This window comes from Colletotrichum destructivum, chromosome 7 (genome assembly GCF_034447905.1).
Source record: "Colletotrichum destructivum chromosome 7, complete sequence".
Taxonomy (NCBI): domain Eukaryota; kingdom Fungi; phylum Ascomycota; class Sordariomycetes; order Glomerellales; family Glomerellaceae; genus Colletotrichum; species Colletotrichum destructivum.
In genome coordinates, this window is record NC_085902.1 from 3,213,289 (window position 1) to 3,239,431 (window position 26,143).

A 26,143-nucleotide genomic window follows, 5' to 3' on the forward strand; every position below is an offset into this window, starting at 1 on the left:
TCGTACAAGTATGTGGGTGGGGGGGGCAAGCTTCAGTAGGTATATGTATCACATGATATGTCACCTGACAGCGCGACAGTTGGTGTGCGGGGTGCTCCGAAAACGCGTCTCTCTCGGCGAGGGTTGGGGCCCATCTTAACCAACTCCCTTCAAACGACCCTCCGACGACAACCCGGCAACCTGATCGTTCTATCGCACCAGCTTCCGAAGCCTGCTGACGCCACTTCATTCTCCAAATCCGACCTTTCGCGCACGACACACGAACCAACGATATAACCAACTTCAACTTAACCCCCCCTCCGAAATCTCATCAAAATGGCCGAACCCATGTCCACCCCGCGCATCACGGCCCAGTACCTCGACAGCTACGTCGGCCGCAACGTCATGCTTGTCGGCAAGGTCCTGCAGCTGCGCGGAGACTCTGCCGTCCTTGATGCCGACGGCAACGTTACGGCCATCCTCAACCGCGTAAGTCCGCGTCCGACTTGGGTGATTCTTGGGGACGGCCTCCTTTGGTCTTCGGACAGATCCTAACCCTCGCTGTCACAGGATGTTCACCTCACCAATGGCAACGCTGCCCAGATCATCGGCAAAGTCAACCCCGATCTGTCCATCAAGGTGCTTAGCTCCCGTGATCTGGGACCTGATGTCGGTATGTACTCTCTTCGTCTGCTTCTCGGAAACCTGTGTCCTTGGCCCCCCGACAGCCTATACCCGAGCAACTACACAGCCGCGCCGAACCCTTCTTCTGTCCGATCCTCCACCCCGATCGGTCACTTGCGCCCGCCCTATCTGAGCAATATTTCTCGCAAACAAGTCTAACCTTTCTTATCCCGCTAACCCGATCCAGACTTCCAACTCGCCGCCGCCGTCGTCGAGGCGACACACCATCACAAGTCTCTCTTCGTCTTCGACAACTGACCGTCCCAGTGGTTGTGACGCGCGAAAGGGAGGAACAACGGGCTCCCCATCCCCGCGCCACACCTTGAGCATCTGTAGTCCGGCTGGTAGCGACGACAACCGCGGCAAACGCCACTTCCCGGCCGGAGCCATCACCAACAACCCTCGCAGTGCGTCCCGCCCAAGCAAACCCCACCCTCTCCCCGCCTGTCGCATCCATCGTCGCACCCTCCTCAGTAGAGCAATCTTAGCCAGCAAAGATCACATATCACCCAGAACCGCAAAACAAGTCATCCGAGCCGCACCTCTCGCACTCAGCAATCCTATCCCACTAGATCGACGGGTTTTACTGGGCAACTCGCCTTATCCATGCGCACCAGCGACTCGCAGCCCAACGACACCAAGAAAGCCGCGAACAGGCTCGGGGACACGCGTGAGGGAAGAGATGGCAGCCATCACCAGCAAAGACCAAGACCACGGGGGCCAGAGGTACAAATCGAGGGTGTTGTCGACAATTCGGAACTGCTGGGCGCCACCTTGGACGGCATCGGACGTGTGGCCATGGGCACAGTGGGTATGCGAACAGATGAGGCTGAGAGGTGGAGGCTCAGCCGTGGTTTCGGGGGCGATATCACTTAGGGGTCCTCGAACACGCGCTACCTTTGCCACAAGACAAGAGGACCGATCCATATCCGCTTCTTTTTGCCGTTTCATGGGTATCGATGACAGCTTGATGGAAAAGCTCTGCAAACCAAGTTTTTAGTGATATGTGTGTTCAAGTCCATATTGACAGACTGTGCCTTACTTAGTCTCTACACGCACACGATGTTATGTGCATTACTTGGCTGACTTCGCGCCCCTCCCTCCCAATATCCTGATACCTGCCGGGCCCCATGGTCCCTCGGGCCAATATTCAAATTTCGTCATCCGCCAATAACTCTTGTGCGGCCTCCCAAACTTCGAGTAGAGCTGTCTCCGTCAACAGCAGCGGCGACTGCGCATCATGTACAATCGACTGGCCGCCCCACACGGCGCCGGCCCTGCCTTCGTCCCACCATGCTGCAGCTCCGCCATCGCTGCTCCTGGGCCCGTCCAACCCCTTCATCGCCCTTTTTATCCTCTCCGTAACGACCTCTTCATCCTCCGTGACCATCGTTCCAATACTGTCTCGCTCGCTCTGTGAGGCCCTACTGGCATCGTTTTGCGCGTCTCCCCCCTTGATTCCCCGAAGTTTGCGGGTGAAGCGTTCGAGAACCGACACACGCTTCTCTGCCGCTTCGGCGCGGGCTTTCCACATGGCACACTCGCGTTTCGCCGCTCGCAATTGTTCACTGAGCGTTCCAATATCCATGTTCTCTCTTGTTTCTAGTTGACGACGCAAAGAGAGGCTCTCCTCCGTTTTGGCATTTAGCTGCCTTTGTAGAGTGCAAATTTGGGTGTGGAGCACGGAATTGGTAGTAGGGCTTGCAGCTCTTCCGGGAACAACGTCTGAGCTGAGATGGTTGACTAATGGAGTGGAAGGCGGGCGGAGAAATGGGACATGCTGTGCGATGGGAGGCTGCTCGGCAGGCCGTGTCATTGTGCTAAGATTGACCAACGGTCTGTCATCGTCCAGAGTCGGGACCTTGAGCAGAGGTGTCTGGTGCTTTGGGTAATGGAGTGTCGGTCGGAGTTGGGTAAATGATGGCGTTTCTAGACGCGGAACAGACTCTAGGCCGTGAACTGAGGAAGAAGTATTTGCAGAGCTAGCGCTGATGTCGCTGGCAGTGTGCATATGATGGCTTGTCGGGTTTGAGCCTCTGCTTGGGATTCGGGAGCGCTGGCTGGGTTCATTTTCGAAACCCTCCAAGACCGTAGCACGAGATTTCGGAATCTTGGGAGAAGGCGTTTCGATCCTCAGTCGAGAGAGGCCAAAGGACGCCTCACTTGGACGTAAGTTACGAGAGGCCGTCGGAGAAGACGGATATGACGACTCCTTGGAGGCTACTTCGAACATTGCCGCCATGGCTTTCACACCAACTGGCTTCGAAGTAGATCCTTGGGAGGGAGTTGGTTTTCCATAGCTTCCATCGTACGGCCGTGCTGGTGTTTTAGTAGGCTGCAAGCTTGATGCTCGAGATCGTAGTGCAACCTCCTCCGCCATGGATGCTACGCTTTGGGGCCTCGAAGGGGTTGATTGATACGGGGAAAACCGGGGCCCCCTCAGAACGAATCCTTCCTCACCAATGCGAGACTGCTGTGATAATTTCTTGACTGCCTGTTTGTTTGTATCCTGCTGATTGAGGAGGTGAGAAAGCTCTTCGAGATCGAGGTCACCTGAGGGCGTTGTACCCTGCTGTGCCTTTGAGATGACATTCCTTATTACTTGTGAGCTAGCCGAAGGTACCTTGCTCTTGGCAGTAAATTCCTTCGGTGTGATCTGAATAGAGCCCATGGTTTCAGACCCCTGGTCGAGCTCTACATTTCGCCTCGGAGTGTGTAGAGGAATCTTTCGACTTGACATGCTCTCAACTGGCGTCGCGTGCTCCGTATGACTGACAGCCAATGGTATCGCGTCTTGACTTGTGTCTCGCCTGTACTTTCCTTGAGATGTGAGTTTGGCGAAACCACTATCGGCGTGCTTTGTACTTGTTCTAGGCATAGAATCGCGCTGCTCGCGCGCCGCATTCTTCGTTGTTGGGGCCGTGGGAAAGACTGTCGAAAGGCTGTGCATGCGTGGGCTTACCATATCAAGTGACGTACTCCTTGAACTGAATGTCCGAGTCGTGAGACTACCCGAGCTCGAAATCTGTCCCCGGTCGCTGCCAACGAGTCGACGGAGAGCCGAGGAGACGAGTCCAGTAGTCTTCCGCTTAGCTTCCTGGGAAGAATTCTCTGAGACCTGGCCCCTCCTAGACCTGACTTGTTCCTCGGAGTAAGTATCATTTCTAGAGCTTTTGTCAGATGACCGCAGCCTGCCTACCACTCTTGGTGTCTGTCTCGATGACCCCCTTTCTGGCACCGTCTCCTCCGACACACCAGGGCCCCCAATTAAAGATTGGCCACGACTCCCCGGTCCTTGAGTCTCTTGGATGCAATTTCTGTTCTTTTCAGCTTCAGCGGCGAGGGATTGTAGATCAAGGCTTCCACGAGGCGTTTGCTGGCCTCTAACAGCGCTTGGCTGTGAGTCTTGTGGCATGCCCTGGGAGCCGCGTGCCAGGCTCTTCTCGGGAGTCTGCGTGACCGTCGAGGCGTAGTTGGTGTCTGAAGTGGTTGGCTGCCCCCCAACACTTGTAGTATGTGCTGAGTCCTCTTCTGCCGTCGGCGATAATGGGTTGAGAGGTTGACGCGTAGACAACCTGTTGGAAGATATCGAGTGGGACATTTTTGGCCGGAGTCTTTTGACGTAGAGCGCTTCATTCATATTCCCAGTTGTTTTCGACGTTGACGTCCCTCCGCTCCCTAGAGCAAATAAGCCTGTGTGGCCTCGAGGGCCCGGGGTGCATTTTCAACTTACTTGGCGCTGGTGTAGGAGTTGTAGGCGATGGCGATCTCTCTCGATCGAAAGAAGTGCCTGGCGATGATCTATTGCTTTTCCAACCTTTGGGAAGACCGATGGTAAAGGAATCAGAATTCGACGATCGAAGAAACTTCCGGCGGTTCGGGCTCTCTAAATCCTCGCTCGATCTGGTCAAAATCGATAAGCTTTTCAAGTTCCGGACTACCTCTCGCCAGTTTGTGATGATCATTTCAGCGATGTCGTTCGCCACGTGAATTTTATCGACAGACAAAGGGCCTGTGCCGCATTGTGTTGCCTTCTTAAGCTGCCGTTCTTTCTTGAGCCGTGGTGGAGTGAGAGGAAAGAGCAACAGCCCCGAAGATGGCGTTGCAAGCCTCATAGTATAAGAGTCCAGAAGATCACCGACGAGAAGCGGCCCAAACACAATCCCTAGAGCTGTGTATCCCATCAGGTCTGAGGTCGGGAGCGGCCGACCCTGCTCATCCTCCCGAGCCGCCGTTTCGGCAGCGCGACCGATCAGGGAAAGGAGGCCAAATACAGCACATATCAGTTCTCGACGATAAAGGGACTCGACAGTCCCAATAGCTAGTGCAATAAGCCGAGCACGAAGTTTGGTCTCTTTGGTACGGCTAAGCTCGGGCTCTTTCCTAAGCTGGCTGTGAATGGCTACCATCGCGTCGAAAAGCGAGAGAGAGCCCAGGATACCGCCTGGGAGTACGGACAGAAACTTCTTGAAGGCTGAAGCTACATCTTGAGCTCCAGTGTTGATGTAAAGTGGAAGGGTAGGACACCGGATCGTACCGGTGACCTCCTCTCCCGCCTTTTCGTAGCAGTAATAGTCGAAGATTGCGTTGACGATGCGGGCCGATCCGGAAATGCGGAAGACACCGCGTGTGGCAGGGCCTAGTACAGGTTTAGTTAGAAAAGTCCTTCTGCGGATTCTGTTCTTTCTGGTAGCCTGGCATACCATATTGGGCCAAGTACTGAGCGGTGGCCCGGAAACAAGTTGGCAGTACGAGCGAGCCAGGAGCATAGTCAGGAGGGAGGTAGAGGAGACATTTGCCGCTCAGGCGAACCATCGTTTGCAGATCGAGCGATACGGGTTCTGGTTTTCGAGAATGGACCAGATGTAGGGCGATATCACTGACGCTTCTCCTGTGCCGGACAGCCCCTGGAGGGCCTTGTGAATTGGATTGCTGCCCTGAAGAAGCTGAACGAAGCATCCTAGACCACCACCGGCGTTTTTCGGCCATGAAAACTGGTGTATGGGATCGCTGATCTCCTTAGAAACGATCCGACACAAGCAGAAGAAGACACTTACATCTCTCTTGAAGTCCTCGGTGACGAGCACTCGGATTCCGTGCTGTTGAGAAATGTTAACAAATGCTCTTTTGAAGGGTTTGACACTGCCGGGCAGGCTTGCAGCGGAATTGAAATTAGCATGTACCTTCTTGGCCAACCGGTTGTACTCTTGGACAAATGTTGGACGATCTCGAACCTCATCCGTGTCTGGAAATATGGCCAGGTCCCCCATCGACGAGGCCCATGTTGCGCTGCTCGGGAGGGCCCCGCTTCGTCGTCCCTCCCTGTTGTTCAAGGCTGGCAAGGTGTTTGAGTGCGCGACTGGATGTCGATTGACATTGCTGGCTTCCACAGATGCCATTGAGGTTGCGATGGGTAGCCGAGGAGGCACAGTACTGGACGGTGCCGTGCTGGTGATTTGACTCGCGAGGGTCCTGGCCTCGGGATCTCGAGACACGGCAGAGGATAAAGATGGTTCATTGTTGTTGTTATAAGACTGCATTGGAGGGAAGAGCTAAGAGGAGCGGACCAAAATCGTAGTGTACGAGCGAGGCGTCCGATGACGATGCTCGAATTCGAAGCCGAAGGAACCAAAAGTTCAACAAGAGAGGGTTTGCGGAGTGGTGCGAAGAATTGGAAATTCGTTGGCGCGCAGTCGCTGCGTCAGTCGACCTCATGGGAAGACAGCAGCGCACCTGCCGAACGGAACTTGATCAGATGAGGTGTAAGTATGTAGGTAGGTACTCATATACCCAAGTGAAGAACAAGCGAGCACCTGCCTCCCGCCACCGGCCCGGTAATATGATGGCGTTCACCTGAACTAACCTAGGTGCCTAGGCATGTTTGTAATCTTCACATTCGTTCATCAAGGGACTGTCTGACTGCCTGACTGTCTGTCTGTCTGCCTGCCTGCCTGCCTACCTGCTTGAACGAGGCCACTGTTGACGCCCACCGTCTCAACATTATCCAGCGTCCGGCCACTACAGCGAGTAGACATTGCGCAGAATAACAGTGGCCAAGGGTCGGTCATGCTGGTCATGTTGGGCATGTTATCATTTCGTAATGCATCGAGGTAACCAACTTCTCCGTAAGCCTCCAGAACCTCTAAAGCGAATAGAATAAAAAATGCCGAGATACGCGCACCGTCTGGTATCCCTCCCAGTTACGCCTACGTACGCCTGGCACATGCTCATTACCATGTCTACCGTTTCCCAAGTCATTCCAGCGAGGATCCGTCGCTCTTAGTTCTATGCAATTCCAGTTTTATGCCACCTTCAGGGGCCCTTAATATCATCCTCTTCTCCGTGCAGGAGCACATATTTGAGAATGTCCGACAGGGAAATGACACCCACGAGCCGGTTATCATCGTCCACCACTATCAGACGATGCACTCTCGACTTGCGAACCGTGTCGAATATCGAGTCGAGTCGGTCCTCAGGACTGCAAGTGTAGATTCCGGGGGAGTCATCGGGACGCCTGCACAGTGCCTCCCCGACGCTCGAGGACAACTCTTCGTACATGCCGCCCTTGATGCATGGAATGATGTCGACGGCCTCGAAGACGTTGAGGAGACGGTTATGCCCGTCCACGATGGGCACGCAAGAGATGTTCTGCTTAACCATCAGGTCAACCACATTGAGGACCGAGTCGTTCATTTTCGCCGTAGCGAGATTCTTGTAGGAGCCCAGGCCGATCTCCCTGAGAGACTTCTTGAGCAGGACTGTATTGTGTTCGTTGTTGACGGCGATGAATTTAAGGATTCTGTACTGCGTTATGACGCTGACAACCATCTCGCGGCCGGTTTCGTCGTCGACGTCCACGAGGGGAATTCGGCGCGCGCGGGTCTTGAGCATGCGGCGGCAAGCCTCGTAAAGCGGTCTCATGGGGTTGACGGACACCGTCTCGAGAGGGGAGGCCCCGATGGCCTTTTCGATATCTGTGACTGTGTTGGCGTGCGCCCTCGAGCCCGCGTGTTGCCTTCTTCGGCCACGTACCTCTCAGGCTGCTGAGCCGGAAGTGTTCCAGCTTGTGCATCTCGTCAGGGAACTGACAGTAATATTGTATCACATTGATATAGTCCGTCGCGGTCAGGAGGCCAGCGAATCTGGAATTGTGCGAATCCCATAACGGCGCGGAAACGATGGCTGTTGCGTAGGGTCAGAACAGAAGGCGCGGCGCATCGAGGCAAACATGACTCGTACCGTTCTGGATGAGAATGTTGAGACTCTTCTTGATCAGGAGATCGTTGTCGAGCACGATGAGGCGGAAGGAGAGCGGCAGGACATCGTAGCTGGTTCGAACTTTAAGAAAATCGCGAATGGCTCTCTAGGTAGGCAGGCAAAGTCAGCGGCTGCTCGTTGCGATCCAGATGCGACTGCCCCCACGATAGCGTCGTGGTCGCAGAACAACCCCGCATGCGCTCGCTCCGACGAGACAAAATCGGGCTCGGACACGGGAGTCGGACGGGCGCAAGACGGGCGCACGACGGGCGCGGGGTCATTTCAAAGAGCACGGATAGCTTACCAGACCCTCGATCTGGTCCTTGTCGAGCGGGCTGGGGGGTTTCTCTGGCATTTTGCGGGCAGCAGCAGAGGAAGGTCTCGGGCGAAGGTAGGATGAGGGCGTGACGAAAGGAAGCTCGTGACCATGTGGTCTCGCGATAGACGCAGCGGTGGCGACTACGGGCGGTTGTGGTGGAACGGCACCGCTAGACTGTTGCTGATGCGACGTGGGCATGGAGCCAGGACCGGCATTGTCCTTCGAAGCCGACGAGGAGGAGGGGTCGTCCATTGTGTCGTCGTCGCGCGAGCGAGGGCTAAAGGTGGGTGTGGCCCCTCTAGACGCTGGACTGCGTAAGGGTGTGAAGAAAACGGGAGACGGAGACGGACGGGGACGGAGACGGGAGACGGGTGGCAGAGACAATAGACTGGAAGAGAGGTTAGAAAAGACAAGAGAGGAATTCGTGGATCGAGGAATGGACTGGGCTGGACTGGACGGACGCTTTGTGGTGGTGATTTTCCTTTCCGCCGTTCTTTTTTCCCCTCAACGTGCAGCCACTGCAATGAGGTAAGGCAAGAAGCAAGTATTACAGTAGGTACCTATCCAGTCTAGGTGGTAAGTCGTGGGTGGTTGCAGTGTGGCACCTGCAGCGGCGGCACCTATGGGCTACCTAGGTACCTAGAAATGTAGGTACTGTCAGTCTGGGTACATACCCGATAAGACAATAGCAGCAATTGCCATCATTCTAAGCTGTGTCCCTCTTGTCTCACCCGAGAAGCATGGTACCTACCTGCCTTGTCCCATCCTTTATCTTGGCTAAAGCTACGGATAGATAAGGATAAACCAAAAGTGTGACTGCGACATACGTTATTCAACCCCAACCCGATAAGGTACCAAAGCCAAGAGGGGTGGGCGCCGACCGTCTGATTCGAGTTTCTCCCAAGCGCAGTCTGGCGTGTTGGCAATGCGATGGTCAACACAGGTAGTCAACAAGATGCTCATGTTTTGGTAGCGCTTGGCACTGCTCCAGCTCAACGTGTGCAGCGGCGTCGACTCAGAGGGAGCGAGCAGACGACGATCGTCCAAAGGTGGCTTGTTTTGCCGTCGACGACGGCAACGGCCTCAACCCCCCCCCCCCCCCCCCCCCCCCCCCCTCGATGTGGACGGGTGAAGGCGACAGACGAGGTATCTTCAGTATTACTCAAAACCCTCCTTGCCTCTATAATCGTCTCCTCCGATCCTGCATGGGTAGTCGTGGTGAGTGCACACGCAGAGCGAGCAGCGGGCAGCGACAGCAATGAGTGGCCAGAAACCGTCTTGCTTCGGCTCGAACTTTGAAGAGACAAGTTCTGAGCAATCTTTTTTTTTTTGGGGGGGGGGGTTCTCTATGCGAGCATCGTTCCATGATCAAAAAATTCGTTTTGTTTTTCTAATTTTATGTACATTTAAATACCAGCCTCAATCGCCATCCAAGGTAATGGAAGATGGTCGCCTCTTTGCTCTGCTTGCCAGGTCACCAAGGCATCATCCCTGGCAGTAGTGGATACGGGCGCCAGCTCAACGTGGCATGAAAGCGGCCACACTTAGCCTTGCGCCTGGTGACTGGATCCTGAAGAACCTTCTTGCCTCGGCACTGTATTGCTAGGCGCAAGTTATCGAGTCAAGCTTTGGGGACATCAGAGCTGTCAAGAACAGGCGTACAGGTAAGGCGAGCTCGGGTATGTTCGTCTGAAGCTTCTTACTGTCCAAGGTACCGGGGCCACGCAGCTCGCCAAGGCGAGCGGTGTGCGTCGAGGACTGAAGAAGACATTATGTATGATGTGCGACAGTGTGCGCCTTGCTTTGGGCAACATTTCGAGACAAAAGCATTGCCATGAATTGCTGGTATGGGGAGGAATTCACGTGAGTTTCAAGCCACAGTGTTGCTAGCATGGCTTGCCTGGAATGCCTTTGCAAGCAATTATCACGGTCTTCTCTACTAGGTAGGTTATGTTATGTTGTGCCTCGGGAGAAAATGTTCAAAGGGTTACTTACGGAGGGGAAACCTCCGGAAAAGAACGTGAAAGTCGGCAAGTCAGCTTGCGGCGAGTGCAGCGCCCTCGGCATCAGATTACGGAAGCTGTTGGAGGCTCTTTGGGGTTCCATTCCCACATGCGAAGATAGAGAAAAGAGAAGAGGTGGTCTGTGTTCAACTTCCGCTGCTCCTCGAGCTCGAGGTCTTGGATCCCGCGGCAGTGTCGCCCGAGGGAGGAGAACCGAGAAACATGGAAGAGTGGGCCCGGCTTTGCCAGTGTCGGTGTGTCCTACCTATCTACCTATCTACCTAGGTAGGTAGATAGGTAGGTAGGTATGGGCTCCAGAGTGAAGAGTGAGGCGGCAGGTGGATGATGCCGCCCTTCTTTTTAGCAGTGTATTCGTAGGTATTTTCTTCGTCTCGCTGGGCAAAAGTCGCTGGCCAGTCGCGTCACGAGTAAAGGCCGGCGACGCTGCAGGTACACTCGATATGTGCCTCCTCTTTTTTGGTGCTTGAAGGGCCTCTAGGCCGGAAGGGGTTAGTTGGCAAGACCAAACTCACCAGTCCCACATTGGGCTCCACGGGCCTCTCTGCTGCTGGTGCTGCTGTGCTGCTGCTGTTTTGTATCTGTACTGCTGCTGCTGCTGCTGCTGCTGTCTGATGCTCTCTCCCTGACTCTCTCTGCCTGTCGCATCGGTGAGTTGGTTCCCTCTGGTTCCCCACTACCTTCCCTGCCCGACCTTCCCTACCACCTCCCGCTAGCCTCCTCACACAGCGTGGTCCCAGACTCCCAGTGGCTGCTGCTGCTGCCGCTCCGATTGCAGCTGCGGGTTGCTGCAACCTGATCCTGGGTCGTCAGTGCTCCGCGAAACAACTGGAGCATCCTCCCGTCACCTTTCTTCCCAAAACCTCACTTGACCGACTGTGTCGCCCATCTCCCCGACCGACTTTCGAGACTCCTACCGGCCACCAAAGAACATTATAATTCTCCGGGGCCATCGGCTGCTTACTGATCTCGCTTCTTTCACCACCTCGCTCGACAAAACCGATACTGTTGCCGGTCCGCCGAAACCATCGTGCACTCCGTATCCCTCTTGTCGTCGGGCTGCCACAACGCTCGTGTTGCGAAAGAGCGGATCCCGTCCAAACAAAACAAACCCCGGCTTTCCGATCCGCCCCCTCGACATCGAGTCTTGATACCTTCGATACTGGCCTTTGTTGCCCACCTCGGCCATGGGAGTCTGCCAATCCTGCTGCGGAGGTACAAGCTTTTCCATTGTGACGCTTTCGGAGCCAGAGCTGACGATGCCCGTACAGGGAGAGCCCGCGATGGGCTCTACGAGCCGGTCCTCGCCGACAGCGAAAGGGAAGCTGTCGCCGACCTTCTCCAGTATCTTGAAAATGTACGCCTCTTCTGACATGGTCCATCTCGTCGAAGGTGCATGCTGATTGATGCTGTTTCAGCGGGGTGAAACGGACTTCTTTTCAGGCGAACCCCTTCGAGCTCTAAGCACCCTCGTCTTCTCCGAGAACATCGACTTGCAAAGAAGTGCAAGTCTGACTTTTGCCGAAATCACAGAGCGAGGTACGTTGGTCTTCTGGATGATGCTTGCAACCTCCAAGCGATGGCAGACGAGCCTCGAGCGGATAGCCTCTCCCCACGCCACCTGGTCTTGCTGACGATCCGCTGCAGACGTTCGCGAGGTCGACCGCGACACCCTTGAACCGATCCTGTTTCTCTTGCAAAGTCCCGATATCGAAGTCCAGCGCGCGGCTAGCGCCGCACTAGGAAACCTGGCGGTCAACAGTAGGTTTGCTCTCGCAGACGAGATTGTAGGATGCACACTGACCCTACTTGTCAGCCGAGAATAAGGTTTTGATTGTTCAGCTCGGCGGCCTCACGCCGCTCATCAGGCAGATGCTATCGCCAAATGTCGAAGTGCAGTGCAACGCAGTCGGGTGCATCACGAACCTGGCCACACACGAGGAGAACAAAGCCAAGATCGCCCGGTCTGGCGCGTTGGGCCCTCTAACAAGGTTGGCCAAGTCGAGGGACATGCGCGTTCAGAGGAACGCAACGGGAGCCTTGCTCAACATGACACACTCGGGTATGTTTCTTGTTCAACAATGCGACCGTTGGGAGATGCGACGCTGACCCAGAATGGCAGACGAGAACCGTCAGCAGCTCGTTAACGCCGGAGCCATCCCCGTTCTCGTCCAGCTTCTCTCCTCGTCCGACGTCGATGTCCAGTACTACTGCACGACGGCTCTCAGCAATATTGCTGTCGATGCTAACAATCGCCGCAAGCTCGCTCAGACCGAATCCAAACTCGTCTCCTCACTCGTTACTCTCATGGATTCCTCGTCGCCCAAGGTCCAGTGCCAGGCGGCGCTCGCGCTCCGTAACCTGGCCTCCGACGAGAAGTACCAGCTGGATATCGTGCGAGCAAACGGCCTCGCCCCATTGCTTCGACTTCTTTCGTCGTCCTACTTGCCCCTGATTCTTTCCGCCGTGGCATGCATACGAAACATCTCCATCCACCCCTTGAATGAGTCTCCTATAATCGAAGCCGGTTTCCTGAAGCCGCTGGTCGACCTTCTGGGGTCTACCGAGAATGAGGAAATCCAATGCCACGCCATCTCAACCCTTAGGAACCTGGCTGCCAGCTCCGACCGCAATAAAGCCCTTGTCCTAGATGCTGGCGCCGTGCAGAAGTGCAAGCAGCTGGTGCTCGATGTGCCCGTCACAGTCCAATCCGAGATGACGGCTGCGATTGCGGTTCTCGCTCTTAGTGACGAGCTCAAGTCCCATTTGCTGAACCTCGGAGTCTTTGAGGTTTTGATCCCTCTCACGCATTCTCCCAGCATCGAAGTACAGGGCAATAGTGCTGCGGCTCTTGGCAACCTCTCCTCGAAGGGTATGTGGAACTTTGGTCCTTTTACGTCCCATGCTAATGCAGTCACAGTCGGCGATTACGCGGTCTTTGTTCAAGATTGGAAGGAGCCCAACGGTGGCATCCACGGGTACCTCTCAAGATTCCTCCAGAGCGGCGATGCGACGTTCCAGCACATAGCAATCTGGACTCTGCTCCAGCTGCTCGAGTCAGAGGACAAGAACCTTATTCAGCTGATCGGACAGGCGCAAGACATTGTCGACCAGATCAAGGAGATTGCCAACCGCCAAATCGAGCCCGACAACGAATTCGAAGACGATGACGAGGGTGAGGTTGTGAATCTGGCACAGCGGTGCCTGGAGCTGCTCGGCCAGAGCGGCTCCAAGACTCACATTGAGGGCTAAGGACGAGCGCTATGCTACTACACACGGATCTCGCTTCATTATTTTGTTCACCAAATTCCCTTCCGGGGTACTACAGCAGGACCAAGGGGCTTGGAGGCTTGGGTTGGTGGTGTTTTTGGCGTTGATCAGCATGCAGAATGAGATTCGGTCGGTACGTTGAGTGTATATTTCGGCGTGAAGGCATTTTGAAGGAGCGTTTTATTTTAGCGTGCCAGTCTCCTGACGGACGATTACGACGCCGTCTGAGGGCACGGGGCTAGTTTTCTCTTTACAGAGACGACCTGGACCTTTTTGCTTTGTATCAAGCATCGTGGCTCGTTCGTCGGGTCATACGTGTCTCATATCACTCGGCCTCCTGCTAGGCTTAATGAGCCTTTACCTGGCGCCCTTGGCCCCCTACCCATTGTAATTAGGATCAGACCTTTAAAAGACCAGAAAAACAACTCACAATCTGTGACAATTCAGCTAGTGATTGGTCAAAGTCGTCTTGCCTGTTGCTTTCCGTCTTGCATGGAATGTGCATGGCCCATGCTGTTATGCCACCGAGCCATACAAGTCCTCTTCACCTCCTGCCCTCTCCGAAATCGCGGAGTCCGTTGTTCATCCACGATCCGGGTATAGGCAATGGCTTGGCCACCACCTTACCTCTAACGAGAGCCAACGGTACAGGCCCGAACATCCGCGAGTCTCTAGAGGCCTCGAGATTGTCACCGACCAGCCAGCAGTGCCCTTGAGGAATCTATTCCGTCTACTTTCAGCAAGAAAGACCTCACAAGATGGTGTTGGTCATCGGCCCTTACCTGGATCATCTGGTGCCTCTCCGAGTCGGGGCTGTGAATCAAGACATAGTCGCCCGGCATGCCCAGGACACGCTTGATGCCGTCGGACTCTGGGAAGATGGGGATCTTGTAGTGGACCAGGTCGCCGACCTTGACATTGCGGCCGTAGCGATATCGTTTGTCCGTGAGGGGATAATCACCACTGACCTCGAAAGTCGGGAGCATGGAAGGGCCGGACGCGGGCGCAGAGTGGTAACCGTATTCGACGAAGACGTGGCCGAGCGCCAGGGTCTTGCCCACGTTCAGGGCCAGGCGGAAGGGGTTTCCCGCCATTGTTGACGGAGCTTCTGCATCCGCAATGACGGATGGCTACGTGCAGCAGGCTAGTCAGGTAGGCTGCTGGGGAACCTTTTTGTTCGGAAGGGCTCCGTTCATAAGGCGAGTGAGTGACTGTGAGGAACGGGATGGCGGGTGAATGTGACGTGTGGATCCGGCCCCGTGTGAGGTTCCCGCTGGGTAACCCAAGAGCTTGGACCGAAAGCTCGTCGCATTGCACGACCTGATTGGTAGGAGAGCTGACGTCCCGGGTCCCACAAGTGTTCCCTGCTTGAGATTGCTTGCTTGCTTGCTTGCTTGCTTGTCTCTGCTCCTCAATTTTCTGCAACTTACCTATCTTACCAAGACAATCAACTACAACCACACTGTCTTCCAGAAGGGCAAACACTTGATTAACGACAACGATATAGACCGACCTGCGATTTGAACGAAGCACTGAAACACACCTGTCGCAAGTTGCATCGTCATCATCCACCATGAGGGTCACACGATGCCTGTACAACAACAGCAGAACGGCCCTGTATAGGGTCTTCGTCTCGCCCTTTGAAAAGGCGGAAGTGTTGTCTCGAAGAAGCGCTCTCTCCTTCCCTGCCACTAGAACACTACCGCCAGCCTCGTCTTCCCCCGCGCAATCTTTCGCCCGTTACGCCTCCCTCATCCCCCGATCCCGAAAGCCGAATAATTCGACGGCATCCAAACCCAGCGCCGCCGCCAAGCCGGGACAGCTCCCTGCCGACATGATGATCCGCGACCGTCAGGTCCTGGTCGTCGACGAGAACAACAAGCTCACGGGACCGCACGAGACCCGCCGAGTGCTCCAGTCGCTCGACCCGGAGACGCAGTCTCTGCGGATGGTCTCGCGTCCGGGGCCGAACCCGGCGCCGGACCAGCCGCGGTTCGCCATTTGCCGCGTTGTCGACAAGCGTGTCGAAAAGGAGCGCGAGAAGGTGCAGGAGAAGGCCAGGAAGGAGACGGCGCGCAAGCTGGCGCGTTTCAAGGTGCTGGAGCTCAACTGGGCCATCGCGCCACACGACCTCGGCCACCGCATGAAGCAGATGAAGGGGTTCCTGGAAAAGGGCTACAAGGTCGAGGTGCTCTTTGCGAAAAAGAAGGGCAGCAGGAGAGCGACGCGGGATGAGGCGGAGGCGCTCGTGCAGGCGGTGAGGGATGCCGTCGCCGAAGTCGGGGGCGCCAAGGAGTGGAAGGAGTCTGAGGGGGAGCCCCTCAAGGTCTTCAAGCTTCATCTGGACGCGCCGGCGGCGGCGAAGGCCCCGGCGGTTGCCACGTCCGAGGGTTCCTCGGCGAACTGATCGTCGAGTCCATGGTCAGTCGAGCTGTGCTCAGCCTGGCACCGGGGGGAAAGCCTGAAGGATTTGCGGAGACAAAACGTATCAAGGCCTCCATTTGGTAGACTTGGTCTGTATACTAGAGATATCCTGAATAAGTTGTATAGTAGACTTGCATACTACGTGATCTAAAGTCAAGATCTGTACAAGGCTTTGCTGTAAGAAATGTCTACTCTTCTCGCGCTGAACCAGGTTTTAGATTGCAGCAAAATAGCAATGTCCCCGCATGGGGTTGGCGGGTTGCATTGGGTTACTCCTTATGCGTGTAGCTTCAATAGCTTCTACATATGGGAAGTATTTGGCTTATTCAGTGGCTTACAGAAGCATCTCTGTTCTCCTACTACCGTGGTTATACCATCAATGGGCTCAAAGGCTTGAAGTAGTAGATGCCCCCGGTCAAGGTCAGGAAGTTGGGAACTGGCTTTGATGTTGTTTGATAGAAGTAGTCTATCTAATCATCGAGTGCAAGGCTGCCTTTGATTTCAACGCCATCTGAATGAGGTTTGCTTTTCCCAGCAGAACTGATTGTTTGTTGCTGCTGCTGTTGTCGCTTGCCGCTGCCGTTGAGCGGTGATTGGCAGCCACAGTTGGGACGTCATTCCCCGCAACATGCAGTTAAGCTTTAGCGAGCTTTTAGCGCGGGGCATCCATTGCATCGCAATCCCGCCGCAAACCCCTGTGACTCAAACCCCCCAAAACTTCTCAGCCTCTCCAAGCCCAATTAAAGAAACTCCAATCAACCACTACTGTCTACTTCCATTCACTGCTATTCACACTGTAAAGAAAGCTCCAGACCGTGGAATATTCGGTCATAATACAACGCCCTCCACTGAAAGTGGTTGATCATTTTTTCACGATTGCCGTGGGGACTCCTCCAGCAGAACACATCATGGCTACGGAAACGCCAAACACTGCGCCGCCCCCGGCTGCTACAAGCATTCCTGACGACAAGAAGACCCAACAACCCCAGAAGAAGGACGAAAAGGCGCAGAAGAAGGATGCAGCTGCTACGCCTGAGGGAGGAGAGAAGAAGCTTTCTGGGGCTGAGCTGAAGGCAAAGGCAAAGGCTGAGAAGGCAGCAAGAAGAGCAAAGGCCAAGGAGGCGCAACCCGCACCACCTCCCAGCCAGGGAAGCGCCCAGCAGGGCGGAGCAGGAGACGGCAAGGGAGGGAAGGCGAAACCCAGACAGGATGGTCCCCAGGGATCTGGTCAAGCTGGCGGTCCAAGGGGCGGTCCGGCGGCCAAGGCCGTGCCGCTCGCTGCTCCTAAGGACAACAAGCCCAAGGTCCCCGAGTGCTTCAGTCACCTGTCTATCGCTAAGAGGTTACACATGACGGAAGCCGATAAGGATGTCCACCCGGCTGTTTTGGTGTTGGGTCAGCAGATGGGTGCGTTTGCGATCAACGACAGCACCACGAGATTGGAGGCGACTCTGTTGGCGTTCAAGAAGGTCAGTCTCGTTGCCGACGTACCCAGTAAACGAACATGATTCTGACATGACGACTAGGTGATCGATTCCTACACGACGCCCCCGGGCAACACTTTCTCGCGCCACTTCACATCACACGTCCTGAACCCGCAGATCGAGTATCTTTCGGCGTGCCGGCCCATGTGCTTCTCCATGGGTAACGCCGTCCGCTGGCTCAAGCTTCAGGTCAGCAAGATCGACATCGACCTGCCCGACTTCGAGGCCAAGAAGCTCCTGAGCGAGTCCGTCGACAACTTCATTCGCGAGCGCATCACCCTCGCCGACTTCGTCATCGTCAAGACCGCCGCCGACAGCATCGAGGACGGCGAGGTCGTGCTGACCTACGCCTACCACCCGCTCGTCGAGCGGGCCCTGCGCCAGGCCCGCGCCGACGGCAAGCGCTTCTCCGTAGTCGTCGTCGACGACCCGTTCGAGAACACGGGCCGCGACCTTGCCAAGCGTCTGCGCGATCTGCCGGGCCGTGATGGCGGCCTCGAGGTCGCCTACTGCCCGGACCTGAGCGCTATGCGCGACCACCTCCGCGAGACATCGCGCGTGCTGGTCGGTGCCGAGGCCATGTTCAGCAACGGCGCCATGTACGCCCGTGCCGGCACGAGCGACATCGCCATCGCGGCGGCGGACCAGGGTGTTCGCGTCGTAGCCCTCAGCGAGACCATCAACTTTACTGAGAGGGTCGCTATGGACTCGCTGACGTATAACGAAATCGACCCGGAGCAGAACACCGAGGAAGGGTTCCGGCTGCTGTTCGACACCACGCGCGACCGTCACATCTCGGTCGTGATCACGGAGCTGGGCATCACATCGCCTGTGTCCGTGCCGGCGATTCTCAGGAAGTTGGAGGAGTTGTAACCGGGCGGCTGGAAGGTGGTGCGAGGGCATGACAAAACTAGAGCATGATATTCGGGATGGGAGGGAGCGCATGATGTCGTTTGCCTCTTGGAGGATCTGGGGCATTGGCGATAAAGACTTTGTCGTTCCCCTTGAGCTCTAGATAGATACCAAGTTCACACTGGCTCAGGGAGAGAGAGAGAGAGAGAGAGAGAGAGAGAGAGAGAGAGAGAGTTGCATCATAGACTGGCTCTTGACGAATTCATCACACCCACGTCTATGGTTTTTGTTTCTGGCGGCGGCGGCAAACGCTCAAACGCAGGTTGCGCTTGCGCCGGACGTACCCTTTTCAGCTGTCCGCTACTCTTAAAGTCATCCATCGTCGACACCGCCAATGTATGTATCCTATCCGCCGGGTGCGTATACTGCTGTGCTTGGCCCAGCAGGCGTTGCATCATGAGAAGGGCATCGTATCCTTCATGCCCGTCCTGACAAGTCAATCACCAAGGGAGTTGATAGCTTTCACGTCGTCAATTGAACCCATCTAAATCTCCTCGCAAACGCAATTTGTACATTGGGGGAATCTGCTCCCTCGCGCCTCGCGGTGGGGTGTTCCCGATTGGCGATTCCCCTTGAACAGCCCTCCTCCCCTCGAAGGCGCTGTGCGGCGTGATCTTTTCCTTTTGTCCTTCTTTCCCTCACGGGACGACCTGGCCTAGGAATATCCGATTCCCACACACCACACACACGTCGTCGTCGTCGTCGTCGTCTTCGTCGCCCTCCTCCTCCCCTCCCTCTCGCTCAAGCTTCCTCTTCAAAGCTAGGCCGTTCGTTTTTCTCTTTTGTGTATGTGTATATCCTCTCCGGCTTCCACTTCGGTTCGCAAGTCGGGCGGGCGAAGGAAGAACGATCCCGATCCTTTTTCGCGTCTATGCCTTGGCGGCCTCCTCGTCCTCCTTGCGCGCCGCCGCCCTCGCGCGCTTCTGGAGCAGAACCGACTTGCGCTCGTTGAGGATGGCCGACTGCCTCTCGTCGACGCCCTGCAGCCAGTAGCCGAAGCTGCCGCCGCCGAGCATGTAGGCTGGGTAGGCCCAGAGGGACTCCTTGTTGAAGAAGGGGCGCATCTCGATGCCCATTTGCCAGAAGCGGACGGCGAAGCCTGTTTGGGGGGGAACACGAGATTCCTTCGTAAGCCACAGCCCTCTTCTTCTTTTTTTCTTCGAATCATACAGGAAGCCCAAGGGCCCGGAGCCAAAGAGCCCGATGGCTCCTGGTGGCCGGCGTGTATGTGACGATGCGAGGCTGAGATGGGGGATGGATTGGCAGGGGGAAGGAGGTATCACGTACCGAAGCCGCTCCAGAAGAGGATCCTGCCGACCATTTTCGAGGGTGGAAAGGGAAGGTGATATTTCTTATCGAGGTGGTGTCGAGAACGTGTAAGTCAATTGACCACTGTCGGGAGGGAATGGGGCGGCCGCTTCCGTCGTTTCGCGGGGATTTCGATCGTGGATGATGTCGAAGCTTGTCCCGTAGTGTCTCTCGATCTCTCTCATCCCCGGGGTTGCAGGTGTGTGGTGGTCCGCGTACCCGCCCGGGTCGCCGGGACTTGAGACGGAATAATTGCAAATCCGGTTTTTCCGATTCGGTGGCGCAGGTCCTCCTGTTGGCGCTGGGTGCTGCCAGATGGATTGCAGCGCTGTCAGTCCCCCCCACCTGGAGCACGACAGCGCTGTCGCAGAGCCACTGGACACTAGAATACTAGATCGTTGGAATGTCTTATACCAAATTTGGCAGGAGAGTTTGCATTTAGTTGTTGTATAATCGCAGGGGAGACACACTGTTCTCCTAATGCGGTCTGTCGTAGGTGATAACTGCAGTTCCGATGGTCCGCCTGGTTAGTATCTTGGTTGGGTTTTTGTGTTGCAAAGCAACCAACGTGCTAAACCCCGGCTAACCAAAGGGGAAATGGTTGTTATCACATCATCAATAGTAGGTATGTTTGCCAACGTCACGGGTATCATTATTATCCACATTGTACACAGGCTGGGCGTGGGCGCGTCCAAGCGCTCCAGCAGCCATCGTCTATAGTATATATATAGTAAACATCTTATAAAGCACCGCCCACTGCCTGCGCAATCCACATCGCTATCCTCACCTGGAGGCCAACCCGTCTCTCGTTTTTCGAGAAATCCTCGCGAGTGACGCGCTCGGCGTGGTCCTGGAGCCAGGTCTGCTCCTCGCCCAGACGCCTCTTGAGGTCCTCGTCTTTGGTTAAGATCATGGCGCCGGCCTCGAGGTCGTGGGTGTAGCTGCGCTTCGTGTAGTTGGAGCTCCCCACGACGCTGATCGAGGGATTCCGCTCGCCCGGCAATGTGATCCAGAGACCCTTGGCGTGGTAGGTCCAGCCGTCGGGCTCGCCGACGGTCCCCTTGCGCCACTCCTTGAGCACGATGGAATCGTCGAGCTTGCGCTCGTGCACGGCGCGGACGAAACGGCGCGCGAGGAGCGTGTAGGCGCCGGGCAAGAGTCCAGATACGCCAGGAGACTGGTAAAACCCGTTTGCCTGCTGCGAAGCGGTGATAACGACGTTGTTTTGCGACGCAGTCGAGAGGAGCAGTTTGGTTAGTGAAGGTGCGGGATTGAAGTATCCTGCGGTGAAAGTCCACGATGAGCCATTGTATTCGGGCTTGCCGAGCGTCGATAGCACGTGGGTAATGGCAGGGAGCTCCGTCGAGGTATTCGGCTTCATGAGCTGGGACAGCTGGGCCAGCATATACACCTTGGTGTCTTTGCCTGCATCTGCCGAGATGGTTTGCTTGGGTGAGATCAGAGCGTCCAGGGTCGGCGTGGTGGTGCCGATGAACTGCTTCGGCTCTTTCAGGGGTGACGGTGCGGGATTGGACTTGGGCCAGGTCAAGGTGAATCCAGCGGGCTCTTTTGATGGCTCGACGAGGAAGCTGAAGGAAGACACTCCATTGTGGATGTTCCAGAAATAGTCCGTTACCTCCTTGGAGGAGAAGAGGTGGTAGCGATCTTGCCGATTTGTGAAATAGTCGGAGGAGAGGTTTGCCCTGAGCTGCCGTTAGTCGCAATTCCATCATGGTGCTTCGGGACCGTACCCAGACAGGATGATCTCATCATCCACGCCGTAAAGCTTCATGTGCTGCAGGCCCCATCCCTCGTTGATTCGCTTAGGAATATACTTCTTTCTCACGCCGGTCAGGTTGGGTGTGTGGTACATTCTAATCTCGACTCTGTCGGCGCCAAACTCGGACACGAGGGGTGCAAGAAGGGATGCGCAAGATGGGTTCGGCTCCTCGCGGGTACCGCGCAGGGCGTCGGTAAGAATGCTGAGCTTCAGGTTGGGGTTGTTCCGTAAAGCTTCGTGTAAAGTCGTGATCTGGAGGTGGAGGGCATTAACCACTGGTTTCCACTGTTCCCACAGACTCGTACATCTCGCAACGTACCAGCTCCTTCTCCGTCTTTCCGATGTAAAGTGTAGACAGAAATATCCTGCTTTTCGCGTTCCGTATCCGCTCCTACGCCTGTGTTAGTCCTATCCTCGAGCCCATTGCCCTTGCCCTTGCGAGCGGCGCACACCTTTAGTGTCTCGTAAAAATCGGCCGGCGTCCGGATGATCCGAATTTGCGACCCATTGATGCTGAAGGACGGCGCAATCTTGTCGAGCTCGGTCGCGAAGGGCGCAAGCATGCCGGCAGCGCTACCAGAACTCGAGGCCGTTGGGGTACCGGCAGAAGGCATCGCGAATCGTCGGCATTGCGGTCGGGCGCGCGTGGCATTCGTTTTGGCGAAGGGGATTCGGAGCTTCGTGGAGCACCGGGAAACGCCGCGCACAATCATGTCGCGTTGGAATAACCAAAAGATTGAGGATTTGCGCTTTTCCTAAATGCTCAAAAGTTCATCCAAAGAGCAGAGTGAGAAAGAGAGCAAAGAGCTTCGAGACGAGAGACAAGGGTATGTGCATGAAGCTCCGTCATTGGCGGCGGGTTTTGCCGGGAGCGCAAGGGAGTCCAAAGCCCAATCGCCTTGAAGGTTATGTAATCCAAAGCTCCACCCCCGGTACCTTCGCCGTTCAACCTTAGCGAAACGTCCAGTCTTCAATTTACGTCGTCGATAGCACAGCTTCTCGAGGTCAATTGACCAGCCGCCACCATGTCGACCCCCGCGAGAACGTTCAACAACCTGCGCAAGATTGGCATCAAGGCACGTAACTACTTTGTCCCACTGCTGTCGTTCCCGTCGCTAACTTTCGCTCGCAGGAATACTTCCGCCAGATGCTGGTACATGGCCCCCGAGCACCCCCCGATCGCCATTGCCCCTCTAACAATCGAGAATAGTACATCGGCGACACCAAGCACGGTCGTCTCATAGGCGAGGACAAGGCTGGCAACAAGTTTTACGAGAACAACGAAGAACTCCCCCGTATGGAACACCAACCCCTAGGACGATCTGTGGATGGAGAAAGAGAGGAGAGGAAGGCTAACGAGAGGAACCGACAGTGCGTACGCGATGGGTGGACTTTAAGAAGCACGACTACGACTCGGCTCAGGTCGAGCCTGGCTGGCACGCGTGGTTGGCCTACATGGTCGACAAGGCGCCTACCGAGGACGCCCTTCTTCAGACCAAGACCCGGAAGTGGGAGGTCCCGCATGTTCTCCCCAACTTCACTGCGACACCAGGCGCCTACAAGCCATACAGCACGTAAGTTCGGACGGGCCGTGGGAGGGGAAACTCGCGAGTGATGCTGACAACTGGTGCTGCAGGACGAAGTCAAAGATTCGCGCTTGGGAGCCCAAGGCCGTCGAGAGGCAATGAGCGTCGGGAGGGATGTGATGAATGTACATAACCAAGGTCGCTCGACGCAATTCCAGGGGGCTTTTCTTTGTGACGAAATATTCCTTTGACGTTCCGATATGAGTCTGTACCAAGGTGAACTCTAATGGGTGAAATTGTTCATCAACTAGCAGCTGAGGAGGGCTGTCGTTCTAACGCGAGGGTAAAGAATGCGGCTTCGACATGATGGGGGAGTCGCTCTGGGCTGGTGGCGGATGTTTGCTTGTGAATTCCTGGGAATCCAGTATTCTGCAGCTCATCATCTTCGTCATTCCGGTCCTTTTCGACGTTCTTCCTATACAAAGAGGCCTTCTTACGGACTGGCCAAGCCAGATTTAATTCCAGCTTGATAGCTTAAATGCTGCCGGAGCAAATTCATCTCCCCTTGGAAAAATTACGCGTTGCGATCGCCAAGGGATGGTGTAACATTCCTTGGTATTCACAGGTGTTTGTTTCAAAGGCAGTTCAAGCGTTCTTGGCTCTACACGGTGTTAGGGTGAGAATAGTACACAATGTTGGTCACCAAGTCGCTGGTGATTACGCTGACATTTCCGATGAGCGCTTGTGAAACCCGGTTCTTGTAGCTACACGCTGAGTCGGCGAGAATCAAGCAGAATGATATAGATGGTGGTGAATTTCGAGTGAAGAAGACACAGACACACGAAACCAGCGGGGAAGGGATGCCGAACGACCTAGGGACGAGAACTGAGGAAGAGCAACGTCGACATAGTGAACTCTATGCCGTACGCATCGACGGCTATATTCCATTTTTTCGAAAGTGGCTGGCGTATCCGTGACTCCCTGGCTTCGCGGCGGTAAAGGCAAGAGCCCGTGTTGCTCTGCCACTGCAGCATGCCCCATAGCATTGCCGACAACGTGGGTTACTCGGGCTTCCCCTCTCCGTGCGTAACCTCGGCGAACCCCTTCTCCTCGAGCTTCAGAGATCCCACATCAGGCACGAGCGGCGTCTCCGTCCCCCCGGCAGCCGCAGCGGCCGCGGTTCCATTAGTACCGGCACCGGCACGCTCCCCGTCCGTCGCGAAATTCTCCCACGCCGGCGGGTTGATCCTACTAGGATTCGGGTCCGGCTTGAAGTGGTAACCCCTCGCCCTCGGCCTCGTTCCCGTACCCTGCGGCAGCTCCGCCTCGTACGCCGCGGCGAAACGCCTCGCTTGCTCCTCGAACCCGTCGACGCCGTCCCGCGCCAGGGCAGCCCGGACGCCCGCGAAGAAGTCGGTCATGACCTGGTGGTTGTGAATCTGGAGGAGCGTCCAGCCGAGCATCTCCTTGGCGTTGAGTAGGTGGTGTAAGAACGCGCGATGGTGCGTCGTGCAGGCGTAGCAAGGGCAGCCCCGGACGAGGGGTTCGAGGGAGGCCTCGTTCTCGGGCGACCACATGTCCTCGCCGAGCGGTAGGGTGGCCTTGCTCTGGTGGATGTCGGCGGGTGGCGGGAAGGTGAAGGACAGCGCCACGCCGGCGTCGGAGATGGCGTTGAGGAAGGGTATTGTGCAGAGGTCGATACCCAAAGAGATTTGGCGGAGGATTTCTTGGGGTGTGGCGGGAATGTGGAGAGAGAGACGGGGCAGCGAGACCAGTGGTTCGTGATTGTCCACGATGTCGGGCATCAGGTCTACATCGTAGACGGCCAGTCCTGAAACGGAGTCGACAATGTCGTCGGCCAAGTTACGGAGATGCTCCCACTGAATGGGATACGGCACCGCCAAGACGGGCGCAAACACAGAGACCCCGGACTCCTTCAGAGCTTCCCGCCTCTTGGGCGTCAGAAACGCATCAGTCCAGTCCTCGGTTCGCCCAGCCATGCGTACGAGCTTCTTCGGGACCGGCATCGTGCTCGTGTGGAAAAGATCTGCCGGGCTGATGGCGATGTCGGGCTTAAGCGTCTCGACGGCGTCCGAGTACTCGTCCACTGTAAGGTTCCGGAAGCCGGTGGATGTGAAGATGGCCATGGACTTTGCGCCGTTGCCCACAGGAGTCTTAATCGCCGGGCATCGTCTGGGAGCGAGAACCGTGACTATCGTCTCGGGCAGGCACGTAAAGGTGTGAAGAGGCTTTTTGTCAGGCGAAGGTATTGAGAGCGCCGAAGGGTTCTTCTTCTCGATGACTGGGCTTCCAGTCAGTTTTCATGAATAATCTCTCGTGTCAAAGAAAAAAGGGAAGGTGGAAATGAGAGTCAAAGGGTCTTGGGCCAACCAACAGTCCTCAAGCGCCATATATGCTGCACCGACAGAAACATGTTTTTTGAGGTTGTCGGGTGTGACGTGAGGAACGACGCCCCTCGATGCCACGGCGATGTAGTTCGGGGTTTCGATGGGGTTCCTCTTGGAGAGACTCAGTCTTCCCAGTCGAGCCGCCGAGGTGCTGCCGTCGACGGCCTTCTTCAGAATTTCGAATATCATGTCTTCCGGTTTCCTCCTCTCGTTGACGGTTTGCGCATCATTCATCTTGACACATTCCTGACCCCTCAAGCAAGCTGTGAGTCAACCCCCGGTGTGGTTGGTTGTAATGGCAGACGATTTGCTGGTCCTAGGCCCGATCTTTGAAACTTGACCGCAAATTCCGAAATAGCTCACTTCTCTCTCCCAAGTCAGTTGCCGGTGGTCAATCGCTCGCATTCGCCGTATCGTCAAATCAAATCAAGGGTTGTGAGATGTTCTAGCGCAGGTGTAAAACGAAAAGGGCAGTCAGCCACACACGCGACAGTCCCAGCCACATCGAGCAGTCCTACGTTGAGGCTTGAAGCTGTGGCTTGACCATTCCTTATGGAAGCGGGTGGGTCTGATACCACAGACACAGTGGTACGTACCTGCCATCAAGTTCTAGCCGATGACGGCGGGCCACTGCGGCTCGGTGTTCCGGCGGAGCCCCGGGCGGATCCGGACGAAGGGTGCTACAGGGGGGTTCGACCAAGCACAGATGCAGTGGAACTGGGCTGCCCTGGCCAATCATTTGAATAGATGCCGCTCTGACGACGCCCAGTG

At 55.9% G+C, this 26,143-nt stretch overlaps 11 protein-coding genes across 11 annotated transcripts; 5 read left to right on the forward strand and 6 right to left on the reverse strand.

Annotated features, from left to right (window-relative positions):
• The first annotated feature begins 102 nt into the window (after positions 1 to 102).
• On the forward strand, positions 103 to 1,696 carry CDEST_11521 (Putative replication factor A protein). The gene is made up of 3 exons (XM_062927677.1): positions 103 to 468; positions 550 to 648; positions 851 to 1,696. Exons 1-3 carry the CDS (start codon positions 316 to 318, stop codon positions 1,661 to 1,663), a joined length of 1,065 nt encoding a protein of 354 aa, XP_062783728.1. The 5' UTR covers positions 103 to 315; the 3' UTR covers positions 1,664 to 1,696.
• A 2,599-nt stretch (positions 1,697 to 4,295) lies between these two features.
• On the reverse strand, positions 4,296 to 5,478 carry CDEST_11522 (Putative Rho GTPase activation protein; the record flags this gene model as incomplete). Its single annotated transcript, XM_062927678.1, has 4 exons — positions 4,296 to 4,341; positions 4,397 to 4,464; positions 4,605 to 5,302; positions 5,367 to 5,478. The coding sequence occupies 4 exons, from the start codon at positions 5,476 to 5,478 to the stop codon at positions 4,296 to 4,298; spliced, it is 924 nt and encodes a 307-aa protein (XP_062783729.1).
• A 1,009-nt stretch (positions 5,479 to 6,487) lies between these two features.
• CDEST_11523 (Putative CBS domain-containing protein) lies at positions 6,488 to 8,680 on the reverse strand. The gene is made up of 4 exons (XM_062927679.1): positions 8,225 to 8,680; positions 7,903 to 8,026; positions 7,696 to 7,845; positions 6,488 to 7,637 (listed from the first exon to the last, which is right to left on the reverse strand). Exons 1-4 carry the CDS (start codon positions 8,489 to 8,491, stop codon positions 6,976 to 6,978), a joined length of 1,203 nt encoding a protein of 400 aa, XP_062783730.1. The 5' UTR covers positions 8,492 to 8,680; the 3' UTR covers positions 6,488 to 6,975.
• Positions 8,681 to 11,062: 2,382 nt separating this feature from the next.
• Positions 11,063 to 14,838, forward strand: CDEST_11524 (Putative vacuolar protein). Its single transcript, XM_062927680.1, has 9 exons — positions 11,063 to 11,475; positions 11,532 to 11,617; positions 11,679 to 11,799; positions 11,908 to 12,021; positions 12,077 to 12,322; positions 12,383 to 13,132; positions 13,181 to 13,917; positions 13,969 to 14,251; positions 14,313 to 14,838. The coding sequence occupies exons 1-7, from the start codon at positions 11,448 to 11,450 to the stop codon at positions 13,510 to 13,512; spliced, it is 1,677 nt and encodes a 558-aa protein (XP_062783731.1). The 5' UTR covers positions 11,063 to 11,447; the 3' UTR covers positions 13,513 to 13,917; positions 13,969 to 14,251; positions 14,313 to 14,838.
• Positions 14,074 to 14,635, reverse strand: CDEST_11525 (Putative peptidase S26A, signal peptidase I, lexA/Signal peptidase-like superfamily). The gene is made up of 2 exons (XM_062927681.1): positions 14,313 to 14,635; positions 14,074 to 14,251 (listed from the first exon to the last, which is right to left on the reverse strand). Exons 1-2 carry the CDS (start codon positions 14,622 to 14,624, stop codon positions 14,075 to 14,077), a joined length of 489 nt encoding a protein of 162 aa, XP_062783732.1. The 5' UTR covers positions 14,625 to 14,635; the 3' UTR covers position 14,074.
• Positions 14,839 to 14,944: 106 nt separating the features above from the next.
• Positions 14,945 to 16,175, forward strand: CDEST_11526 (Putative translation initiation factor 3). The gene has a single exon (XM_062927682.1). It carries the CDS (start codon positions 15,104 to 15,106, stop codon positions 15,935 to 15,937), a length of 834 nt encoding a protein of 277 aa, XP_062783733.1. The 5' UTR covers positions 14,945 to 15,103; the 3' UTR covers positions 15,938 to 16,175.
• Positions 16,176 to 16,669: 494 nt separating this feature from the next.
• Positions 16,670 to 19,173, forward strand: CDEST_11527 (Putative nagB/RpiA transferase, initiation factor 2B-like protein). Its single transcript, XM_062927683.1, has 2 exons — positions 16,670 to 17,423; positions 17,481 to 19,173. Exons 1-2 carry the CDS (start codon positions 16,863 to 16,865, stop codon positions 18,309 to 18,311), a joined length of 1,392 nt encoding a protein of 463 aa, XP_062783734.1. The 5' UTR covers positions 16,670 to 16,862; the 3' UTR covers positions 18,312 to 19,173.
• Position 19,174: 1 nt separating this feature from the next.
• On the reverse strand, positions 19,175 to 19,859 carry CDEST_11528 (uncharacterized protein). The gene is made up of 2 exons (XM_062927684.1): positions 19,638 to 19,859; positions 19,175 to 19,449 (listed from the first exon to the last, which is right to left on the reverse strand). Exons 1-2 carry the CDS (start codon positions 19,669 to 19,671, stop codon positions 19,220 to 19,222), a joined length of 264 nt encoding a protein of 87 aa, XP_062783735.1. The 5' UTR covers positions 19,672 to 19,859; the 3' UTR covers positions 19,175 to 19,219.
• A 439-nt stretch (positions 19,860 to 20,298) lies between these two features.
• Positions 20,299 to 22,273, reverse strand: CDEST_11529 (Putative phospholipase D/Transphosphatidylase, CDP-alcohol phosphatidyltransferase class-II family). Its single transcript, XM_062927685.1, has 4 exons — positions 21,891 to 22,273; positions 21,758 to 21,829; positions 21,410 to 21,690; positions 20,299 to 21,361 (listed from the first exon to the last, which is right to left on the reverse strand). The coding sequence occupies exons 1-4, from the start codon at positions 22,149 to 22,151 to the stop codon at positions 20,398 to 20,400; spliced, it is 1,578 nt and encodes a 525-aa protein (XP_062783736.1). The 5' UTR covers positions 22,152 to 22,273; the 3' UTR covers positions 20,299 to 20,397.
• Positions 22,274 to 22,463: 190 nt separating this feature from the next.
• CDEST_11530 (Putative NADH dehydrogenase [ubiquinone] 1 alpha subcomplex subunit 12) lies at positions 22,464 to 23,126 on the forward strand (the record flags this gene model as incomplete). The annotated part of the gene is made up of 5 exons (XM_062927686.1): positions 22,464 to 22,529; positions 22,571 to 22,591; positions 22,649 to 22,733; positions 22,811 to 23,012; positions 23,075 to 23,126. 5 exons carry the CDS (start codon positions 22,464 to 22,466, stop codon positions 23,124 to 23,126), a joined length of 426 nt encoding a protein of 141 aa, XP_062783737.1.
• Positions 23,127 to 23,369: 243 nt separating this feature from the next.
• On the reverse strand, positions 23,370 to 25,805 carry CDEST_11531 (Putative tRNA-guanine(15) transglycosylase, queuine tRNA-ribosyltransferase accessory subunit QTRTD1). Its single transcript, XM_062927687.1, has 2 exons — positions 25,360 to 25,805; positions 23,370 to 25,266 (listed from the first exon to the last, which is right to left on the reverse strand). Exons 1-2 carry the CDS (start codon positions 25,604 to 25,606, stop codon positions 24,026 to 24,028), a joined length of 1,488 nt encoding a protein of 495 aa, XP_062783738.1. The 5' UTR covers positions 25,607 to 25,805; the 3' UTR covers positions 23,370 to 24,025.
• Positions 25,806 to 26,143: the final 338 nt, after the last annotated feature.

Excerpts from the sequence above, each read along its gene's own strand:
- CDEST_11521 (XM_062927677.1), top strand. The coding sequence starts at position 316 with ATGGCCGAACCCATGTCCACCCCGCGCATCACGGCCCAGTACCTCGAC. Across the intron at positions 469-549 it reads TTACGGCCATCCTCAACCGC|GATGTTCACCTCACCAATGG; the intron begins GTAAGTCCGCGT and ends TCGCTGTCACAG. Across the intron at positions 649-850 it reads CCCGTGATCTGGGACCTGAT|ACTTCCAACTCGCCGCCGCC; the intron begins GTCGGTATGTAC and ends AACCCGATCCAG.
- CDEST_11523 (XM_062927679.1), bottom strand. The coding sequence starts at position 8,491 with ATGGACGACCCCTCCTCCTCGTCGGCTTCGAAGGACAATGCCGGTCCT. Across the intron at positions 8,027-8,224 it reads AGGACCAGATCGAGGGTCTG|AGAGCCATTCGCGATTTTCT; the intron begins GTAAGCTATCCG and ends CTGCCTACCTAG. Across the intron at positions 7,638-7,695 it reads CCGGCTCAGCAGCCTGAGAG|ATATCGAAAAGGCCATCGGG; the intron begins GTACGTGGCCGA and ends ACACAGTCACAG.
- CDEST_11524 (XM_062927680.1), top strand. The coding sequence starts at position 11,448 with ATGGGAGTCTGCCAATCCTGCTGCGGAG. Across the intron at positions 11,800-11,907 it reads TGCCGAAATCACAGAGCGAG|ACGTTCGCGAGGTCGACCGC; the intron begins GTACGTTGGTCT and ends GATCCGCTGCAG. Across the intron at positions 12,323-12,382 it reads GCTCAACATGACACACTCGG|ACGAGAACCGTCAGCAGCTC; the intron begins GTATGTTTCTTG and ends CCAGAATGGCAG.
- CDEST_11525 (XM_062927681.1), bottom strand. The coding sequence starts at position 14,624 with ATGGCGGGAAACCCCTTCCGCCTGGCCCTGAACGTGGGCAAGACCCTG. Across the intron at positions 14,252-14,312 it reads AGAGGCACCAGATGATCCAG|ATTCCTCAAGGGCACTGCTG; the intron begins GTAAGGGCCGAT and ends TAGACGGAATAG.
- CDEST_11526 (XM_062927682.1), top strand. The coding sequence starts at position 15,104 with ATGAGGGTCACACGATGCCTGTACAACAACAGCAGAACGGCCCTGTAT.
- CDEST_11527 (XM_062927683.1), top strand. The coding sequence starts at position 16,863 with ATGGCTACGGAAACGCCAAACACTGCGCCGCCCCCGGCTGCTACAAGC. Across the intron at positions 17,424-17,480 it reads CTCTGTTGGCGTTCAAGAAG|GTGATCGATTCCTACACGAC; the intron begins GTCAGTCTCGTT and ends CATGACGACTAG.
- CDEST_11528 (XM_062927684.1), bottom strand. The coding sequence starts at position 19,671 with ATGGTCGGCAGGATCCTCTTCTGGAGCGGCTTCG. Across the intron at positions 19,450-19,637 it reads CCTCTTCTGGAGCGGCTTCG|GCTTCGCCGTCCGCTTCTGG; the intron begins GTACGTGATACC and ends CCCCCCAAACAG.
- CDEST_11529 (XM_062927685.1), bottom strand. The coding sequence starts at position 22,151 with ATGATTGTGCGCGGCGTTTCCCGGTGCTCCACGAAGCTCCGAATCCCC. Across the intron at positions 21,691-21,757 it reads GAAAGACGGAGAAGGAGCTG|ATCACGACTTTACACGAAGC; the intron begins GTACGTTGCGAG and ends CTCCACCTCCAG. Across the intron at positions 21,362-21,409 it reads GATGAGATCATCCTGTCTGG|GGCAAACCTCTCCTCCGACT; the intron begins GTACGGTCCCGA and ends ACGGCAGCTCAG.
- CDEST_11531 (XM_062927687.1), bottom strand. The coding sequence starts at position 25,606 with ATGAATGATGCGCAAACCGTCAACGAGAGGAGGAAACCGGAAGACATG. Across the intron at positions 25,267-25,359 it reads ATATATGGCGCTTGAGGACT|TCATCGAGAAGAAGAACCCT; the intron begins GTTGGTTGGCCC and ends CTGGAAGCCCAG.